The sequence below is a fragment of the Notolepis coatsorum genome (assembly GCF_963971535.1).
Source record: "Notolepis coatsorum genome assembly, chromosome: 15".
NCBI lineage: Eukaryota > Metazoa > Chordata > Actinopteri > Aulopiformes > Paralepididae > Notolepis > Notolepis coatsorum.
In genome coordinates, this window is record NC_140179.1 from 38,623,029 (window position 1) to 38,645,894 (window position 22,866).

General features: G+C 42.6%; 1 protein-coding gene across 1 annotated transcript in view; it reads right to left on the reverse strand.

Moving 5' to 3' along the window:
* Window positions 1–7,504: 7,504 nt before the first annotated feature.
* The window catches only part of LOC311241696 (uncharacterized protein), a 41,655-nt gene continuing 26,293 nt past the window's right edge, over window positions 7,505–22,866 (reverse strand). Inside the window, exon 2 of the mRNA XM_084330579.1 lies at window positions 7,505–11,244. Coding sequence (XP_084186705.1) covers window positions 10,403–11,244 — 842 coding nt within the window. The 3' untranslated portion in view covers window positions 7,505–10,402. The remainder of the gene's footprint in view (window positions 11,245–22,866) is intronic.

Here is a 22,866-nt window from a genome sequence, read left to right on the forward strand (position 1 = left end):
CGGGTGATTCGCTCGGCGGAGAGGGTGATCGGCTGCCCCCTTCCCTCCCTCGAGTCCCTACATTCCACCAGGGCCTTGAGGGCGAGGAAGATCATGGCAGACCCCGCCCACAACCTCTTCAACATGCTCCCCCACGGCAGGCGGCTACGGCTGCCCAAGACACTAAAGTCCCGCCACAGACTGAGTTTCTTCCCCTCAGCAGCTCGCCTGGTAAACGAGTCAGGTGTCCCCCTGCTCCCCCCCCCCTCTATGGCGAGCTGCTAGGGCTGGACTTCTGGACTTGTACTTTGTGTTGCACTGTATCCATGTCCCCAACCACCGCACTTTCACAGTCTTATTGTTGTCTCACTGTTATGTCCTGTCTTGCATTTTACTTAAAATTATTTATTTACTGTTGTATTGTTCTTAAATGTGAAAAAAGTATGCACTGTAATGCCAAAACACGTTCCATTTTGTACCTGAAAACTATGAAATGGCGAATAAAGTAATCTGAATCTGAATCTGAGACTAACCTAGTACACTGGCGCTCGGAAGAGATAAAACCTCCTTCCCAGTCGCTCGTATAAAAAACGCAGTTTCTATGAATGAGCAACCAAGGCGCGCCAGCCCATGACGTGGTTCCACACCGAAAGCACCCAGGGCTAGCGCTATGTACACGTCAGGCCACGTGAGCGGATCGGCGCGGCCGAGAAATCCGCTCTTCGCTCTTTAAAGCTTGGTCCGCTCCGCTAATCGCTCATGTTGACCCCGCCCCCAAGTCGCTCTCCGCTCGCTCCCCGCTCACCTTGAATCGAGCGCTCCCCGCTCCCCGCGCCAGATCGCTCGGCATTTTTTTTTTTTTTTTTTGGAGCATGGTGTAAATGAGCTCAAACTACAACAGTCTACACCCCCTGGGCCCCTTAACAATTGTTTGTATTGAGCCGCATTATAATTGTACCCATTCTGCAATGTTAAATAACGTTGTTTATCCATTCACTAGCTCTATTAAGCGATGATAGGCTAGCCGAGCCACAATGCTATGGTCGCTGCCATTAACGTTAGCATGTAAGCTAACGTCAACAACAATGGCGTCGATACTTTTTCTAACAGGAGTGAGTGAAGGAGGAGGAGTGAAGCTTGAACAGGATATCACAGGTTCACCCTTCTCATTGGTTGAAAATGGCCTTCATGTTTGTACATCGCCATCTGTTGCTTTGGCATTGTACTGCATGTATATTACATCAACAGTGTTAAACCACTGTGAGCGACCTGGAGTGGATTGGAGCGGAGGAGAACTCTCGCTCCGGACGTCGCGCCGACTCATTTTAAAACCCACTCCTCGCTCACGTCAAAACCGGTCGCTCCGCGCCGCTCACGCTCCGATCCGCTCACATGCACTGGTACACGTCGAGACCCAAAAAACACATCAATGTTAATTCTAATAAGAAACCAGACAACGTTCCCTCCATGCCGCCTGGGACGAGCGGCAGGAAGCTGGCCAAAAAGACACAGATATGGGTCCCATATGACGCGTCCGAGGGAAAAAACCCTGTCAACACGCCTCTGTATAAAAGAGGGAAGACAGGGAATCCCCAGAGAGACCTCCCACGTGAGTAACAATTGAAAAGATATATGTAAACATTGAGCCACGTGACCAAAAGCTCAACACATATTCAAATAGAGAGCAGAGCAGAAAACGAACAGTTTCCAACTCACCGCATCACCCAATCTTGACAATGACAGTGGTCCACAATATGGAGCCTGAAAGAACTCACGGAAGTCTCATGACCAATAGAAACGCGCCCAGTGATGTATTCTATGGCCAGGGAAATTCCGTGACCCACCTGGCCAAATATGGCGTGGGACCAGGGAACTCCCCCCCCCCTTTCCCCTCCAAAAACTAATCCAAACCCGAACCATAACCTTAACCATAACCCTAACTTTCTATCTGAATCATAACTGTTAAACGTTAAAACAAACCATTATCATATTGCTGTGTTTGTATCATGGTGAGTGTCTTAGTCTAATAATAATAATAATAATAACTGGACTTTGGAGAAGTCTTTATTTGGCATGCAGGCAGACACACATGCGATGGGCGGCACACACACAGGAACACACACATGCAATTGTTGTTGGGTCGCCAATGCGATTGAGTCTCTGCACTTGACCCATCCCGTCGCCCTTTCCCCCAAGGGCAGCCGGGAGCAGATAAGGGCTGCGGTGTGGGGCCGCGCCCCGGGGACCAATCCAAGTGCTCCTGTCCATCTTCGTCAGGGACGCGACAGCATTAGCGATCTGTTGTGCATGTTTTTCCATTGGGTTTATCTTATCAGGGGGGGAATCCCTTGCGAGCACAGGGAGAACATGCAAACTCCATACAGAAAGGCCCGGGAGATACCCCACCTGGGTACCTGGCAATGCGGAAACTTGGTCCCCAAGCGGGAATAGAATCCTGGACCTTCTACACCACCATGCCGCCGTCTAGTGGTAAGAGAATCACCTCTTAACCACTGGGTCCAGCTAGTTTAAGATGCTGCATCACCTCTTAACCACTGAGTCCAGCTAGTTTAAGATGCTGCATCACCTCTTAACCACTGAGTCCAGCTAGTTTAAGATGCTGCATCACCTCTCTTAACCACTGAGTCCAGCTAGTTTAAGATGCTGCATCACCTCTCTTAACCACTGGGTCCAGCTAGTTTAAGATGCTGCATCACCTCTCTTAACCACTGGGTCCAGCTAGTTTAAGATGCTGCATCACCTCTCTTAACCACTGGGTCCAGCTAGTTTAAGATGCTGCATCACCTCTTAACCACTGAGTCCAGCTAGCTTAAGATGCTGCATCACCTCTCTTAACCACTTTTCAAATATACTTGCTTCATGTACAAGGTTCTGCATGGACTTGACCCTCCCCCATTGAATGAGTTCATCCAACAAAAAGGAGACACTGGCATTACCACCAGGGCCATCAGTAGAGGGGACTGTGTGGTGCCTTTTCGGTACACTACCTTTGCAAAAACTGTGTTCTCTGTTAAAGGTGGTAACTACTGGAATAGCCTACCAGTTGTGATTAGAGAGTGCCCTACATACTCCATGTTCAAGACCCATCTTAAACTGCATCTTAAGGCAAACCAGAACTGTGATAATTTTTTATCCGATTTAGTTTATGTAACTTGTTTCTTGTTTTTATTGTTGTTTTTATCATTGATTGTCACAATGCTTTTACCTTAAGCAGGCTATTTATTTATTTGAAAGAGTTTTGCTGTCTCCTGTTTAGGGACTACGGGTGTAAATTAGCTCTTGCTACAACCCGGCATGTTTACATTTAGTATTTTGTACTTGACGTTCATTAACATGTGCTGTCCCTATCAAGTAAACTATCAAATCAAACCACTGAGGTCAGCTAGTTTAAGATGCTGCATCACCTCTCAGCCAGAGTCCAGCTAGTTTAAGATGCTGCATCAGCTCTCTTAACCACTGAGTCCAGCTAGTTTAAGATGCTGCATCAGCTCTCAGCCAGAGTCCAGCTAGTTTAAGATGCTGCATCAGCTCTCTTAACCACAGAGTCCAGCTAGTTTAAGATGCTGCATCATCACCTCTTAACCACGGAGTCCAGCTCAGGGTATCTGCAGGTTTAGCCCAGTCAGATTTAAGGCTTTTTAAGACTTTTTAATGCCACTCAGAATTAAATTTAATACCAATTTCACAATAACAAAATGGCAAAAATCATGCAACGACACCAATTAGTTTAAGTTTAGGGACACGTTGGTCCAAAGATGTTTATTAAAAAATAACTTGGAAACTTAAAAATCTTGAACTTAAAGGAGTAACTGGATTGGATGAATTTCAACAAAGGGGTGACCAAACATAAATAGCAAATATAGCTATACAAAATATACCAGGGGCCAAGCAGCAAGTGCAACAGCCACATTTCCGTCAGAACACATACTACCATAGGACTGATACCTGTAAGAACACATGATTATCACCATAGGACTGATACCTGTCAGAACACATAACTATTACCACCCTCCCCAGGGTATCAAAAAAGTCAACCAACAAACTAGATTCTTGTGCCGGATCTCCTCTCTGGTAAACAAGAATACCCTGAAGACTCTAACAGGAGCACTCATTCAAGGGTACTACGACTATGCTTGCACCTCATAGTACCAAAGCACCTCAAAGGCCCTAAAAACAAGATTACAAACATCACAAAACAAACTGGTCAGACTACTGCTTAACCTCACTCCTAAAACCCACTTTACCCCTGCCCACATTCAAAACCGCTCTTAAAGAGCACCTACGGGAGGCTGCAATTAGAAACTGGGCACCGTAAATGTCCAACGCCCCCCCCCCCCCTAATGTACAGTCTCCTCCCCATCATATGTATATATTTTTCTGTTAGGATCTCTGGGTAACAGTACTGTATATTTGCATATGTCACAAATGTAACAGTACAGTTACTATGAATTGAAAATGGGGGACCATGATGTAAACAAGACGAAAGTCTCTCTGGTCTGCATCCCCTTAACAATTGTGTGTATTGATCTGTTATCTGTTAATAAAGTTTTTCATTTATTCATCCAGTCGTTTTGTTTTTGTGGTTTGGTTGAATGAATGAAAACTTTGTTTAACAGATTGCAGAATGGGTACAATACAGTACGGCTCAATACACACAATTGTTAAGATGATGCAGACCAGAGAAAGACTTTAGTCTTGTTTACATCAGGGTCCCCCATTTTCAATTCATAGTGACATTTATGACACTCAACATACATGACATTTATGGCATAGGGACATACAAGTATATAGTACTGTTACATTTGTGACATATAAGATATGCAAATATACAGTACTGTTACCCATAGATCCTAACATACATATGATGGGAGGATACTGTACATTAGGAGGGGGTGGGTGGGAGGAAAAAATACATAGTGGGTGACTCTCATCGAACATAAACACAAACGTGTCCTTGTTTACATCCGTGAATAGATTATTTTCAAGTTAAGACCTCAGCTTCAAGTGTTGGCGTGGAGCCGCATGTTATCCAGACTTCTGTTGGTGCAGATGTTATAGTCCTACCTGAGATGGCAGGGCCGAAAAGAAATTCGAAATAGTAGTTTGCAGGCGCCGTTTTTGCAGAGGTACGCTTAGCGCTGCTCAGCATGTGCGACTCGACTGCTCTTTTTTTGTTGTTGCAGCAGGCCTCGTAATGGTCTTTGACTGGGACCAACCATGGCGCAAACAGTGGATTGTCGAGCCAGTTCTCGTTAAATTGGCACTTTCCCATATTAACGAGTGCAAATGCTAAACTAAACGTAACGTTATCGCTTCCGCTTCGCCTTGCTAACGTTAGCTAGACTCCACTGAAATTGTTCCCGGCCAACATAAGGACCCGCGTTGGTTCCGCCCCATTCCGGTCTGCGTGATGCTACAACGCGGTCAATAAAAACTCCCGACTTTATCTCCCGTTAACCGTACTTCCCCAGATTTCATAATAAAACATGACATGGCATTTTATCTTTCCTTTCTATGGCATTTTTAAGACCTCTGAAAATGGATTTAAGACATTTTAAGACAAACTAAGGCCTTAATTATTGATAAACCAATTTAAGACTTTTTAAGACTTTTTAAGGATCCGCGGACACCCTGCCAGCTAGCTAATTTAAAGAAAAAATACATATATATATATGTATAACCAAAACAACAACAAAGAATACAGACCTTTACCAGACCGCATACGGTATAAGTATAATATATAAATTATATATTATATTATAAGTATATTATATAAATAATCCCATTCCCATCCTAGGTTCTCTTCCTTTTCCACATCCAGAGAACCGCAGGAATTCGCTACTAAACCACCGGTGCATCCACATTCATTAACCTAAACTGGAACTATAGGTTACCGTTAATCTGACCAATTTACTAAAAGTGTAAAAAAAGAAAAATATCAAAGATTATTTCACTGTGACAAGCGACACATTATAGAAAATAATTTAAGATATAAAGCATGAATAAAGACTTGAGGTTTGTCAAGGAAAGAGCACTGCAGAATAAGCCTACTATAAAAGATATAACGTTATACAGTCCAAGTCAGCTGTTAGCCAGCATAGGTTAAAGATGGCGTGTCCCTCTATAATTCAAACAAACCCCCACCATTGTGTATAGTTACCTCAGTCACGCCATTGAGAGTTGTGTAACTGTTTTTTTTTATTTAAACCGTGATTACAAACCTACTGTACCTCAGTGTGTAACTTTTACATTTAAAACATGATCCAAACCTCCCTACCTCAGTGTGTAACTGTTTTTAATTTAATACATGATCACAAACCTACTGTACCTCAGTATGTAACTGTTTTACATGTAATACATGACCATAAACCTACTGTACCTCAGTATGTAACTGTTTTCTATTTAAAACATGACCACAAACCTATTGTACCTCAGTGTGTAACTGTTTTTAATTTAACATGACCACCACAGACTTACTGTACCTCAGGGTCAGTGTGTAACTGTTTTGAATTTAAAACATGATCAAACCTACTGTACCTCAGTGTGTAACTTTTGAATTTAAAACATGATTACAAACCTACTGTACCTCAGTATGTATGTGTTTAATTTAAAACATGATCACAAACCTACTGTACCTCAGTGTGTAAGTGTTTCCAATTTAAAACATGACAAACCTACTGTACCTCAGTATGTGTTTTTAATTTAAAACATGATCACAAACCTACTGTACCTCAGTGTGTAACTGTTTTAAATTTAAAACATGATCACAAACCTCAGTATGTAAGTCTTTAATTTAAAACATGACCACAAACCTACCGTACTGTTTTTACTTTAATACATGACCACAAACAGGCGGCTAAGTGGCGCAGTGGGCAAGGCGCTCGCCACTAACACAGGAGATGCTGGTATCGAGCCCAGCTCTCTGCGTTGCTACCGGCTTGGCTGGTCGTTCATACGAACACAATTGGCAGTGTTAGGCGTGGGAAAGCCGGTGGGTGGGGATTGGACGTTGTGGACAGCGACTCCTACAGGTCGGTTGGTGCGCCTGTACAGCAGAATCAGGAAGTATCGGGGGCAGCGTGAGCCTCCCACGCGTTACTCCTCGCCACTGAGAGATCGCGCTGTTCAGGTGAAAATATGCGACAGCTGCCTCCTCGTGTACCAGAGGGGACACGTGATGCAAGGCTTGGTCCTCACTGCAGCCGACCAGTGGGAGGCATAGTCTAGCAACGTTCGAGACAGGGGAGGGGAGAATTGAAGGGAGAATTGGCGAGGCGAAATTGGGATGGGAGAAACATTTAAAAATAAGGAGAGAAAGTGGATAAAAAAAAATACATGACTACAAACTTACTGTACCTCAGTATGTAAGTCTTTAATTTAATACATGATCACAAACCTACTGTACCTCAGTATGTGTTTTTAATTTAAAACATGATCACAAACCTACTGTACCTCAGTATGTAACTGTTTTGAATTTAATACATGATCAAACATACTGTACCTCAGTATGTATCTGTTTTAAATGTAAAACATGATCACAAACCTCAGTATGTAAGTCTTTAATTTAAAACATGATCACAAACCTACTGTACTGTTTTTAATTTAATACATGACCACAAACCTACTGTACCTCAGTATGTAAGTCTTTAATTTAAAACATGATCACAAACCTACTGTAAATCAGTGTGTAACTGTTTTTCATTTAATACATGACCACAAACCTACTGTAGCTCAGTATGTAACTGTTTTTAATTTATTTATTTATCGTTTCAGTTGTGTTTTTGTCCTATTTATGCAAATTAATTTCATATGTATTCTGAACGGTTTGCATTTGAAATCTCGAGGTTAAAACCTCAATGTCCCTTTTTGAGAATATTTAAAGATTTAAAATCAAACACTTATTGTGTCATTTGTAGATGTTTATCCACAGATGAAATGCTTCACATGTTTCCAAACAAACAACAGAGTCCAACCAAACGGTAAAAAAAATATTCAAAAGCAACTTTATACAGCTCTTTGAAAGACACAAAAAGTAAAAGTCAAAATTACGTTACATACTAGAACAAATATTATATTTCTGTCTCTGACTGCGATGCAAATCTTTAATTAACTGAAGAACTATCTAGAAGTATCTATATACTAAGACACTTATACAAGTTCTCATCCTATCGGGAACCACCCCAGTAAAGAAAATGTGACAACAGGTTGCAGACAGAATCAGAGGACGTCTGTAATCGTAATCCTGTGCGAATCCGCCATGTCCGTAATTTGTAACGTTAAAAACTCCAGTGCAAATGACCTACCATATTTTGGCAAACAGAGCTCATCTGATAATATTAGTCGCATGCCAATCGGCATCTCTGTAATTTGTTCTTGCTTTAGTAGTAAAATCAATATAGGAAGGTATTAAATAGATTTTCAGTGCCAACGCCAAATCAATACAGTAAGCCTACAGTTCCTTCTTGTAAGATATATTGGTGCACATACTATACAACTCTTACCCAGTTCATTATTTATCCCCTGCTGGATTGTCATAGATTTGACTGCATTTTTGGCATTGTTATACATTAGTTTGGGGTGCCAATTGAAACAATAATTTTCAATCACGCACCTCAACCGCCAAAACTATGGGCGTGTCAAGTTCAATTTCGGGACACCTTGGTAAAAACATATCCCGTGCGAATGCACAACTAGAAATCTAAAGTCGGAGGGGTATTCGAGAGCTCGGAAGCATTCGATTCTCGATCCGTTAACCTCTAAATGTCATGATGAGGTGGTTTGTGGTTTATTTATGTCGACTCAAATTACATCTTGATGGTAGCAGGTTAAAATTTGAAAGTACCTAATCAGTTTATATCACGTGATGTATGCAAAATCCTTTTCCTTCAAAGAAAATAATTACTGATAGGTACAATATAATTTCCTTTGAATTGTAGTGGAGTAAAAGTAAAATGAAAATACTTTAAATGTGAATTTTAAAGATAAAAGTCCACTCAATTTGTAGAAGTCTTTCAAAATAAACTGGATGCCACTGTCCTGTGTGCCATTGTATATGGATTTACATGGTTCTTCAGCAATACATCCTGACAACATACAGCTGTGTAGCTGTGTATCTTCTGTTCCTTCTATGGTCTCTCAACCACATGTTTCCTTGGGATTTACCAGATGAAAATATTTAAAGGAACATGCCAACATTTTGTGAAATTATCTTATTTCCTCAGAGTCAAACTAAAATATACAGTAGGTACCCTTCTCTATCCGTGTGTGCGGAACAGAGAGAGAACCCGCGGCACGCTAGCTATCTTACACAATGACTGGAAGTGGATACGGACCATTAGCCTACCTAGCCAAAAGTGGATACGGACCATTAGCCTACCTAGCCAAAAGTGGATACGGACCATTAGCCTACCTAGCCAAAAGTGGATACGGACCATTAGCCTACCTAACCAAAAGTGGATACGGACCATTAGCCTACCTAGCCAAAAGTGGATATGGACCATTAGCCTACCTAGCCAAAAGTAACGAAATACACACAGTAACCGTCTTATTTACATGTTGTGACTTGTGTATCCATCTACCATCCACCTGTTCGACAGCCTCCGCCTCCAGAACCACGTGGTTCCTCCTCTGTAAATTATGGTTCAACTTCAAATAGATATGGTTCTGGATCTTGGTTTGTCCAGAATTCATCGTCACCACCACCTTCCTCTCCACGATCAGCGGTTGTTCCTCTGTAGGGGTTAGCTAGTCACACTGGTTCCGTTGAGGGAAGTTACGACGAGGCCTTGCTGCCGGTTGTTCCTCAAGAAAATTATTCTATGTATCTGCATTGAAAATTACAACGTCTCATTTTACATTGTTATTTCTACACGTGTTAAATACACAAAGTCACAACATGTAAATAAGTGTATTTTGTTACTTTTGACGGTAAGATTAAGGCCGCCACAGAGTCGGGCGCACCGGTGTCACACAAAAGGTTGGTTGACATCGACCTGCATTAAATGTAGTAAACTGGCATGAGAAATGTAGGAAATTGGTACTACACGGTGGTACGCTTGACTATGAAACCTCAAACAACTACAGACATGCCGCGAGGAGTCCGGTCCACTCAGAGTACGCCCGACTCTGTGGCGGCCTTAATGGTCCGTATCCACTTCCAGTCATTTTGTAAGTTAGCTAGCGCGCTGCGGGTCTTTCCGTCTGTACTGCACCCACAGAGATGAGAAGGGTATCTTACCTTCCTGTCCGACTCTGGGGAAGACGGCAAATTAGCTAATTTCCCCAAACGTTGGCGTGTTCCTTTAATAAATCCTCCAGAACAGATGCAGGACACTACGGCTTCTCTTATAGATGACCTTCATATGTAACTTCAGATCCACATTTTTCTTAACACAATACCGCTCTATGGTCTCTCTCCTATATGAGCCTTCATGTGGTTCTTTACATGTTGTTGTAGTGTAAACCCTTTCCCACAAACAACACAGCTGTATGCTTTCTCTTGAGAATGAATCTTCATGTGCCTCTGTAGGTCTGAGGTTTGAATGAACCCTTTCCCACAAATGCTGCAGCTGTACGGTCTCTCCCCAGTATGAGTCATCATATGTTTCTTTAGGTTTGAGGCTTGAATATACCTTTTCCCACAAACACTGCAGCAGTATGGTCTCTCCCCTGTGTGGATCTTCATGTGGACGGCCAGACCCGATTTGAACTTGAAATTCTTTTTACAAAAACTACAACTGTATGGTTTTGTTCCTGTGTGAATCCTCATGTGCATAGAAAGATGAGAGCCATGTGGTTTCTGTCCTGTGTGGATTCTCATGTGGACAGCTTTCTCATATGGAAAGTCACTGGTTGGTGGTTCTGATAATCCACAGCCCTCAGCTTCTGTGTCCATCTGTCCAGTGGAGGTGCTGGGTACAGGCTCTCCCTCTCTGCTTTCTACAGTCTGGTAAAGATGTGGGGACCGACTCTGGTGTTGATCATGGCTTCTCATGCAGGTTACAGTGAATACTGGGTCTTTGGTATCAGTGTCCTCCAGCCATTGAAGCTGCTCTGCCTCCTGACTGGTCCAGTCTTCCTCCTGTTCCTCTTTAATCAGCGGGGGCTCTGGGTCCTCCAGGCCCAGATTGGGGCTCCTCTCCTCCTGGCCCAGACTGGGGCTCCTCTCCTCCTGGCTCAGACTGGGGCTCCTCTCCTGCTGCTCAGGGGGAACCTCCTCTTTACAGACAGAGAGCTGTGGGGGGTCTGGAGGAAAGAACAGAGAACAGATACTTAGACGGCTTTGAAGTATAACCTTCTGCACTTTTATTTTGAAGGGGAAGATGGTCAACCAGAATTCTCTTTGTTAGTTCATGATAAATCGACAGTGTGGAATAAATGATATTGGTGCGTGAAGGAAGGTAGTGGAACGATGTATAGAGTGAAATTGAAAGTGCAACAGGTTTTGTAAACCTTGAATTATTAAAACAATTCCAGCCAACAGCTTCGTGTTTTTAGCCAACAGCTCAGTGTTTTTAGGCAACAGCTCAGTGTTTTTAGGCAACAGCTCAGTGTTTTTAGCCAACAGCTCAGTGTTTTTAGCCAACAGCTCAGTGTTTTTAGCCAACAGCTCGGCCAACAGCTCAGTGGTTATATATGGGCAGCAAATAATGAGTTTCAAGCCAAGGAGGTCAAGAAGCATCATATGGTGATCAGATATGGGAAAGTGATGAACAGGGGTCAACTCCCAAGTCCAGGGGAAGGTCATACCATCAATTGAGGAAAACCCAATACAATTCCTAGTAGGGATGCCCCGATCGATCGGCCAGCGATCGGTATCGGCCGATAATCAGTATAAATATGAGATTGGGGAATTCCGATAATGCTTCCTACTCGCCGATTGTGAAAACCGATGGATGACGCGAGCGAAAAACATAAAAACATAACAGAAACGCAACTCTCAGCGGAGTTGGAATGCGAGCATGAGAGATGCGAGTGTGTGAGAGTCAAGAGAGAGTGTGTGTGTGTGTGTGTCAGGGTTTCCGTTAGAAAATATTAGTGCCGGTCTCCGTGTCCTGCAAGATCAAATGGGAGAAATTCCGGTCAGAGTTTATTGAGCTTAAGGCGAGACACTGCAGGTGAATAGTCAAATATACTTTTTTTGTTGATTTTGAGATTGTTATATTTTGCTTCCTAAACATGTCTTCTATGAAACTAGTGACAATAAAACGTCAATAACACACATTTAGTTGTTTATTTTACATCATTTTGCCTTATTGCATCCATAAATGTGCACATATTTAATGGGGAAGTGCCTCATTTGCATATATAAACATAAATTTCAGAAAACTTGCAATATATTTTTTCTTAGTTTATATGTACATAACAAATTGGGAAAGTTTCATAGTGATATCTATTCAAATATGTTTTGCCTATTAGGGGGTACTACACTGTACTACACTGTTTGTAGCCTGTGTGTAGTTCTGTTCAGTTCAATAACATCATTATTATTATTATTCAGTTATCAGGCATGTGTTTAGGTTGTCTATTACTAATGGTTTGATTAGGTATTGTGTTTGTAAATATCTGTTTAAAAAAAAAAAGTATGGCATTTTACAATACAGAACTTTGAAGGCGTTTTCCCAAAAATGAGTTTTAAGAGTTTTTCCTCATACTCTGAGCCAGAAATCTCCACTTCAGTAGCACACACATACACCAAACCTTCCAGTTCTATTCATATCTATGTTCTGAAGGTATTTACAGAAGGGTTTGTTGATATCGCATTCATACCCTGATTTATATCACATTTTATTCCTAAAAACATGGCGAAATATGGAATTTTACCATAAAAATGGACTGAATGGAGTATTTTCTGATTTATGGAGTGATAAAAAGAGATATCCAAAATCCCCTCTGTAATAACCTTTGGCTCTAATATGTCAACAAAATGAAACTATAATTTTGAAAATGGCTTTATCCAATGTTCAGATTTCTGTCCTGGAATTATATGCAAATTAGTGCATATTTAAGTAGATAATGCCTCATTTGCATATTTAAACATACAATTTCAGAAAACTTGTAATACAAAAAAGTCTTGTCTTAATATAAGTAATCAACTGGGGAAGTTTCATTGTGATATCTATTAGTTAATTTTTTTACCCTATTCACCTGCAGTGTCTCCCCTTAAAAACAATTGATAGGCAGGCTCAGGGAGCGAAATTAAAGCCTGCCAAGCGCCATTTGCGGGCAGATTTTACGTTTGGCGGGTGGGACTGAGAGGTCTGTCCGCCATGTGGCGGGCAACGAAATAGTCATGTGAAAACCGATCGAATAACATGATCCAATTCTTAGCGGAGTTCTCACTCGCTGTCTCAAGCACACATTTACATTTACATTTACATTTAGTCATTTAGCTGACGCTTTTATCCAAAGCGACTTACAAGTTCTGTGCGACAAGACAGCAAGAAGGGTATAACTCTATCAGCTGAGTAACAATGTTCATCAAAGTGTTGCGTGTTACAGTGTAGGTTAGTTTATTAGGACAAGTGCATGACATTAAGACACACAGACATGCAACGCGCTGCTCCTCCCTCCTCCCAACCCCATGTAAAAACAGAGAGGCTAGAGTCGGGCCGGGCAGTCTGCTGACTGCTCTAACGTTAGCTACCGTTACAAAATGACCCAGTCAACTATTCACTTTTAGTTTAATACTGAGGCATTGTCCGTTATCTAGCCGGCTAGCTACTGATAGCTCCCGATATCAACAAATGCTCCAGCAAGTCTAGTAGTGCATAATACCTCCGTTGGATAGGTAGCTACCTAGTACACGTTAGCTCCAGTAGGGTCCAGCTGCAGCGCCGGAGAATCCTTGCTGGAGCTGGAGGCTACTCGAGTATACACACAGACAGTGGAGCTGTTTGCAGATAACGAGCATTTTGACTTGTTGCGTGGTGGCGATAACGTTAGCTACCGTTACAAAATGACCCAGTCAACTATTCACTTAGTTTAATACATGAGGCATTGTGTAACGTTATCCAGCCGGCTAGCTACTGATAGCTCCCGACATCAACAAATGCTCCAGCAATAGTCCAGTGCATAATACCTCCGTTGGCTAGGTAGCTCACTAGTCACTACGAAATGTCGCAGTAAACTAAATAGTTCACTGAGGCGTTGTCCCAACGCCATCCAGCAGTAGCTACAGAAAGCTCCTGACATCAATGTCCTACAACAACAACATGCGTATTCGAGTCCCTGGCTTACATCGCATGAATAGGGTCCATCTGTAGCTCAGGAGAATCCTTTTGCATGCTGAATGTAGCGTTTAGGGTCCAGCTGCAGCGCCGGAGAATCCTTGCTGGAGCTGGAGGCCACTCGAGTATACACACAGACAGTGGAGCTGTTTGCAGACAGCGAGGTGGCGATGTCTCGCAGATAACACAATCACAAGTATGATTATATAATATATATATTTTATCAAAAAAAAGTTGGCAGGTAAGAAATATGCTTGGCGGGTAGATTCTTCCCATCTACCCGCCACTGGCCGGTGAGTCAAAAAGTTAATTTCGCTCCCTGGGCAGGCTATATAAAGAATGACATCCTCAAGGCATGTAGATTTATAATATTTAAACTTAAAACTAGGCTACTTTTGCGTATACAGTCATTATATTCCAAATAAAATAAGTCCTGAGCAGTGATGCCACAAATTACTCCTTTAAAAAGTAATCTAAGTTACTTTACTGATTACTTGATTATCAGAGTAACTTAGTTACTTTGAAAGTAACTAGGTTACGAAGTCGTCGTCGTTCCCCCAACAGTTTTTTTAAACGCTTTATTGAAAGTGCATAAATTGTTTTTAACTTGTTTCTCTGCACATAACGTAAATTGTTAAACTAGTGCTTCAGCTTCTGTACCATCAAGTATGGTAAAGCAACAGTCTATGATGCTCACAGCATTAGAGCAGCCAGCCAGTGGTTTTACAAAACCAGTGTATCACATCTAACAAATGCAGGCTGAACTATTCAATTATATCAACTGTAACTATTAAATTGTTTTTATAAATGTCTCTCTATAAACATACAATCAGTCTCTCTTTAACATGTAAATTAACTGTAAATCTGGCAAATAAGAGCTTTTGCTCTGCCACCATCAACCCTCCTGTACCTAGTTGAAGCGTCGGCTAGTGTTGTGATTCCAGATGCTTTTGTTTTGTGGTGGAATTCTCCGACGACGGAGCCCTGCTGTCACACGATTGGCGCATATGTCACATGACGTGCTGTGAAGACCCGCCCTACTCTGCCTCTGATTCGCAGACTGTGGATGGGGAATGTGATTGGACCAAAGCAGAGTCACTCACAGACAGAGGGTCCAGTCACGCCGCGGGACACATTCTTGTATTTAACCCTTTCACTGCCACACCACGTCACTCCCAAATAAGAAAAACAGCTCAAAATGTATTTTTGACTGTCGAAAACGAAATAAAATACTGCATTCCGCCTGCATTATGAATTTATGATGAGATAGTAACGAAATAGTAACGCACAGCCACTTGGACAAGTAACTGCAATCAGATTACTGGCTTTTAAAGATTAACGCGTTAGATTACTATTTTCGGGGAAAAGTAATCAGATTAAAATAACGCGTTACTTAGTAACGCGTTACTGGCATCACTGGTCCTGAGACTCTGTGCTGCTGCTGACTTTAAATCAAATAGGTGTCTGTGGGCAGTCGCCCGACATTAATAAACAGCAGTGTGTTATAATCAAATTTTTATGAGCTAACGAATTCCGTTATATTGGACATTTGTATTAATTATATCAAGCGAATAACTGAGAAATTTGGCATAGAGAGACGGCAACATTATCGTGAAATATAAACGTTGCATGACTGATGACTATTATATCTCCGCCTCCCAGTCCCAACGAAGCACATACCAATAGTATGCAACTGCAGAGCCGCAGAGCCAGCGGCGCTCTCAGTTCCGGTCTGGGGACCGCTCAGCAGCGCCACCCACCCAACAGCTGAATTGCCAATGGCTGAATTGGAGTATTGCACTGTGCACGCACAACTGTCAGCTCTGCGGCTCTGCAGTTGCATGCTTCTCGCAAATCTAGCTCCCGCTGCCAAACCAAATTAATCTCGACATCGCTTCACCAATAGTCGTTATCAGAACACTACACACATATAATAGAACACACATCGTGTCATTATTAGACCTGCTTGGTGAAGCAACAATGAAACAAATGTAACTATTTCAATACAATTCAAATTGTGCTTAGAGGGAATTATTTTCACCGGAGAGATTTAAATATGTCGGACTTCAACAGATCAACAGATTACCGGTCAAAAACCGGTAATTACCGGACAACGGAAACCCTGGTGTGTGTGTGTGTGCGTGCGTGAGAGAGAGCGTGTGTGTGTGAGCAGGGCACGAAATTGGAGCCCGCCACCCGCCATTGGCGGGCAGATTTTCGGTTTGGCGAGTGACACTGAGAGGTCTGCCCGCCACCTGGCGTGTAGTTCATATCGATACTCTTATTTTGAAAATCCTGTGCGGGTCTCATTTCCGCCCCAAGCGCAGCTCCAGTCATAATATCGATGGCTCCGGCAGTTAGCAACGTTCGGTTCATATGATACTCTTATTTTGAAAAAACCCGTGGCAACGAGTCATATCCGCCCCAGTCCGTGCTTCTGCTCGAATCAACACGGAGGCTCCTATTGCCTCGGGCAGTGTGCTCTAGTCTAGTGCGGACCTCCGTGAGCTAAAGTTACTGTTTAAACAATGACCCAGTCAACTATTCACTTTTAGTTTAATACATGAGGCATTGTCTAACGGTATCTAGCTGGCTAGCTACTAGTGTTGTCACGATACTGGAATTTCGACTTCGAGATACGATACCTTGAAAGTATCGATACTTCGATACCATTTCGATACCAAATTTTTTTTTAAATATATATATATATTTTTTTAAACAAATTTAGCTTTTGTTGCTGGTTGATTCTCCTCAGCTTCTCTCTTGTTATATTTATCTTCTCTTATAGTACCACTTTTAAAACCTTTTGGTTATCTTTAGATCACACATTTAAAAATAACTGTTCATCTCACTTCAATCATTTTAATTGCAGATGCAGAACATGGTATTTTCCCAAGCAGACAGATGTAAACACTGTAATCTGTGTTGCATGTACCTGACAAACTGAACTGTTTGTATTACAGTTAGTAACAGTTTCAATTTTTATTTAAAGATAATATATGAGAGAGAGAGAGAGAGAGAGAGAGAGAGAGAGAGAGAGAGAGAGAGAGAGAGAGAGAGAGAAAGAGAGAAAGAGAGAAAGAGAGAAAGAGAGAAAGAGAGAGAGAGAGAGAAGAGAGAGAGAGAGAGAGAGAGAGAGAGAGAGAGAGAGAGAGAGAGAGAGAGAGAGAGAGAGAGGGGATATGCTCGGAGCATTTTAGTAACGTTACATTTTCAACAAGATTGCTGCTATTTAAACACTTCATGGAAACGGGGTAACATTAACCTTATGTCGACTGTAGTATTGTATGGCCTCGACATAACGTTTAAACGTTAACGTTACTCCGTTTCCATGCAGTAATTATAAAAGGTGGCCAGCTAAGCTAAGGGAGCTAACGGATAGCAAGTTTCAAGTTTCTTTAATAGTTGTCATACAGAAGTACAGAATACTTTCATACAAAATGCTTCTTACTGTTACGCTCCAGAGACTGTGCTAGACAAGATAGTATCAAATAACATAGTATAGCATGTAAATTAGAAGTAGAAAATGAGGTCCCAGTGTTCAGTATAGACATATGTACAATGTTGTAGCTAACGTTAGCTGTAACGTTACAACGAATCAGCTGTTGATATTATGCGCCATCAGTAGACAACGTATCATGTATTAAACTAGAGTTAATGGTTTTATTGGTTTAATGCTTCAGTCACAGTGACGTTGAAAGAGCAGCTGTCACGAACCTCTTTCATTTCTTTATGGAGATCCTCGTTGGCACTGCTCTAACACCGCTTGCAAATAGCATTGGGGCAGCTTTAGCTTGTCCTTCGTTGTTTACTCAAACCCGAAGTACCTCCAAACAGCACTTCTGCTGTTTTCTTTATCCACAAGCACAAGTTGCGGAGGCTCTGCATTTGCCATCTTCACTCAGCTAAAATGTTTATTTACAAACTGAAGACAGCTCTGTGAGGGGGAGGGCTGGACTCGGAGCAGGCGGAGGGGCAAGCGTGCTCTGAACAGCGCGTCAACAACTTGAGGTAGAACACTCGCCAGCTGGTACCGATACTGCAGAAAGTATCGGTATTTCAGGAAATGAGTATCGAAACCATTTTAAATATTCAGTATCGATATGTATCGATACTTCGATATTTTTGACAACACTACTAGCTACTGATAGCTGCTAGGGATGGGAATCGAAAACCTAATTGGCCGATGCCTGGAACCGTGTGGCTCCCGTGACTTTCGATTCCCTTATCGCTGCCAGGTTTTTCCTACAGTTGCGCAATAATGTTAGCGTTAGCATGTAGCCATGGCAGACTATTTGATTCCTTAAAGTGGAAATGAAGCAGTGAGCAATGTGATCCTAGTTTGTTTGTTGTGTACCTTGTGTAAGACAGGGTTCTATAATCAAATGTGAAATCTATCTTATTTGTCTGAAAAATCAAATATAATATCCCTGTTTTCAACATGGGCGCCGCCATTTTGTTGCTGACGTCATGGCTGACGTCATGGGGGTTGTTTGGTGTACACTGCTGGTTAGCTGCCTATAGTGAATGGGTCAGTAAGTAAATAAAATGTTGCCTACAAAACAACGGGACCGCGGTGGTTCTGTTTGTATTGCTCCTGGCTGTTCAAACTAATTTTACCATGTGAGAGAGAGGAAAGTTGGTTAATTTCCACAAACTACCAGTGAAAAAAACAGTGTTGTTGGCATGTTGGCTCAGGCTGGCTGCACTCAGGCGGCGTGATCAGCCTGTTGGACAGGGAATGAAGATCCCCAGAGAACACTTCATTGCCTCGGATTATGTTGTTGGGGTGGGATGTTTGTCCAGAAGACCACTAATCAGCTGAAGCCGGACGCGGTTCCCTCGGTCTTCGACAGACAGACCGGCGTTAGCTCTCGGGAGCGATCGCTAGCTAGTTAGCACCAGCCGGGGACCGGCGTTAGCTCTCGGGAGCGATCGCTAGCTAGTTAGCACCAGCCGGGGACCGGCGTTAGCTCTCGGGAGCGATCGCTAGCTAGTTAGCACCAGCCGGGGACCGGCGTAAATAACGTTACAGCTAACGTTATTTGGGATGTTTGTCCAGAAGACCACTAATCAGCTGAAGCCGGACGCGGTTCCCTCGGTCTTCGACAGACAGACCGGCGTTAGCTCTCGGGAGCGATCGCTAGCTAGTTAGCACCAGCCGGGGACCGGCGTTAGCTCTCGGGAGCGATCGCTAGCTAGTTAGCACCAGCCGGGGACCGGCGTTAGCTCTCGGGAGCGATCGCTAGCTAGTTAGCACCAGCCGGGGACCGGCGTTAGCAACCGGGAGCGTCGCGGAGCATTCAGCCTGCTGGCTACCTAGATCCACTTCAACCAGCCGAGCGTCGGGAGCTCCAGCAGCTTGTCGATGTGCTAATAGCCTGGAGCCAGCTACCGTTAGCTTGCCGAGGCTCCAGCACACCGACAAACTGTGTAGCCAGCAGGCTGAATGCTCTGCGACGCTGGTTGAAGTGGATCTAGGTAGCCAGCAGGCTGAATGCTCCGCGACGCTCCCGGTTGCTAACGCCGGTCCCCGGCTGGTGCTAACTAGCTAGCGATCGCTCCCGAGAGCTAACGCCGGTCCCCGGCTGGTGCTAACTAGCTAGCGATCGCTCCCGAGAGCTAACGCCGGTCTGTCTGTCGAAGACCGAGGGAACCGCGTCCGGCTTCAGCTGATTAGTGGTCTTCTGGACAAACATCCCACCCCAACAACATAATCCGAGGCAATGAAGTGTTCTCTGGGGATCTTCATTCCCTGTCCAACAGGCTGATCACGCCGCCTGAGTGCAGCCAGCCTGAGCCAACATGCCAACAACACTGTTTTTTTCACTGGTAGTTTGTGGAAATTAACAACTTTCCTCTCTCTCACATGGTAAAATTAGTTTGAACAGCCAGGAGCAATACAAACAGAACCACCGCGGTCCCGTTGTTTTGTAGGCAACATTTTATTTACTTACTGACCCATTCACTATAGGCAGCTAACCAGCAGTGTACACCAAACAACCCCCATGACGTCAGCAACAAAATGGCCGCGCCCATAATGATAAATGCTTCAGAAATGCACACAACAAATCGTTTTTTCTTAGAAACTGCTTATTTTTATAACGTGATTTCTTCTGTGGCTTATCTAAATACTAATGTGATGCTATGAATATGTATTTATCGCACTGCTTCATTTCCACTTTAAGGGCTCGAAATTGCCTGGGTTTTGGTTAGGGATGCACGATATCGATTTTTTGACACCGATACCGATAACTTTATGCTCCTCAAGCCGATACCGATAACCGATATTTATTGTATTATAATATCTTTTTTAACTGTATATATATATATATATATATATTTTTTTTTATAAAAAAAATAATAATTTTGAGTATTTATAAGCTCCGACGTCATCGGTACTGCTATCGGTACTCGAGAAATTATGGAGTTTTTTTTTGAGGAATTTAAACGTCGCAAACTAATCTTGTTGGCCGTTGTCTATATCTCTCCTGCCTCTGTCTCTGCCTGCGCGGGGAGCGGGCTGCCTGCTCTCTCCTCTCTTCCCCTCCCACACACACACACACTCACTCACACACACACACACTCACACGGGTGCTGCGCTGCTCTCATAATGGCGGACAGAACGAAATGTTCAAAAGTCTGGGTCTATTTTACTAAAGTCGATGCTGACAACGCTCGTTGCCACAAGTGCAACAAGACATTTGCCAGTAATGTATAAGCGCTGGTACTTGTCAATGTGGCTGGCGGGGAGATAACGTTAGCTCCGAGTAGAGTAATGGCTGACAATCCAGAGGTAAATAAACGAACGAGAGCTTCTGATTGATTGGTGGTAAGAAGAAGAGGTGGGTGCAAGCCGTGGGACGTAATTGGCAGATCGACTGTCTGTCTCCGAATGTAACGTGACTACATCACAGCCAAGAAAGGGAGCGCTGGATTTGGGAAAAACTCCCTGTTCCTAAACCACACGCTATCAGTTTTACCACAGTACTGGCAAAACGGGAGGAGGCTATACAGGGCTGTACACTGCGACGATCTCGTCGCAAATTGCCCCTTAATTTGGCCGTTGCGAGTTGGAAATATTATTTGGGAGAAACGTTGCGAGTTGTGATTTCAACCCTTCATTCGCATTTCACTCCTAAATTAATCCATACAAATTGGATACATTTTTTAAAAAACATTAGCCTACAACCAAGGCTGTACAGTGCGACACAATGTCGTGGTGCTATGAAAGAATCTGTCTGCAATGAATGAACTTACTGCGATCACCGATAGCCTGAGTGAAAAAAAAGATTTGCGTGTGGAGTGAATCTGGGTCACGCCGCTATATACTTGGTACTTGTAGTCTATCGTGCGATTAAAGACCATGTCCCTATCTGCGTAGTCTATACATCCAACACCAAATCCCATAATTCCTAGCAAAACAAAACTGAATGTGGCCTCTCTTCCTTTCAATATGGGCTATTGCATCGCCAAAGAAGCACCTCCTTTCAATACATTTAAGACGCAAATTTTGCTCTGCAAGAACAACGGAGTGGATATCAGTCCATCTTATGACAACCACGTCCGATGTGGAGAGATGATAAGATGATGATGATTGACGTGATGATGTGATGATTGATTGACGGGGACACTTCTAACGTTCAGGTTCAGCCATGCATTACGTGAGTAGTAGTAGCCCACTATTAGGACGTGAAATACTGTCTACTTAAATTTATAAAATATCAACCTATCTATCTATCTAATAATGAGACAATATGCAAATAAGATAATACTAATAATTGTCACGGTTCCCCTATATGAAATGAAAGTGGCTTGCAACTTTACTGCTGGTAAAATCAGTTTATTTCTCGTTTAGCATAGTATTACATTCCACTTCTATAAACAATCAAAGTCCTACCGTAAGAGCCTCATACGGGTCAATTAAACCCTTTTGATTAGTCTTTCCTTCGAGCTAAGTTGGACTGAACATTTCACTGTCAAAAGCGCAAATGTAAATAAGGTTGCGTCGCAACACGGTTTTCAAAATAAAGGTCACATATACAAATACCTCTCAATTCTCAAAAAGTCCCGGATATACATAAACATTAATTGGCATAGATCTCTATAAACGGCCCAACACATTGATCACTTTAGGCACACACTGAAACCAGTAACATCACAAATATGAAGCAGGTAATTACCCATACAAATAATAAACCTTTCATGGGGTTATTTACAATAATAATTAATTTGATTTCTAAAGCACTTTTCATTGTGAAACAAATGTATGCAGAGTTTCTTGTCCTCCTGATTAATGCAATGGTGTGTGTGTTGTGGTGATCTCATTCAAGGAGCACTACACAAGCGCGCGCACACACATTGTTTTTGTTCTATTAGTGATTTACACACTTTCTCAGTTGGTTCATTATAAAAGATACAAACCTGAAAACAAACGCACTTAAATGTTAAATAAAAGGACCACAGTAATGAGGCAGGAGGAACATATTTTTTTAATAATGGTAAAATTGTTATTAAAAAATGTGCCCCTAAAAAATATTTTTTGCCCCTAAATTTCTCATTTAGGGGCAAGTGTGCCCCTAGTGAAAAAGCTTAGCGTACAGCCCTGCTATAATAAAAACAAGCGCCCTTCATCCAA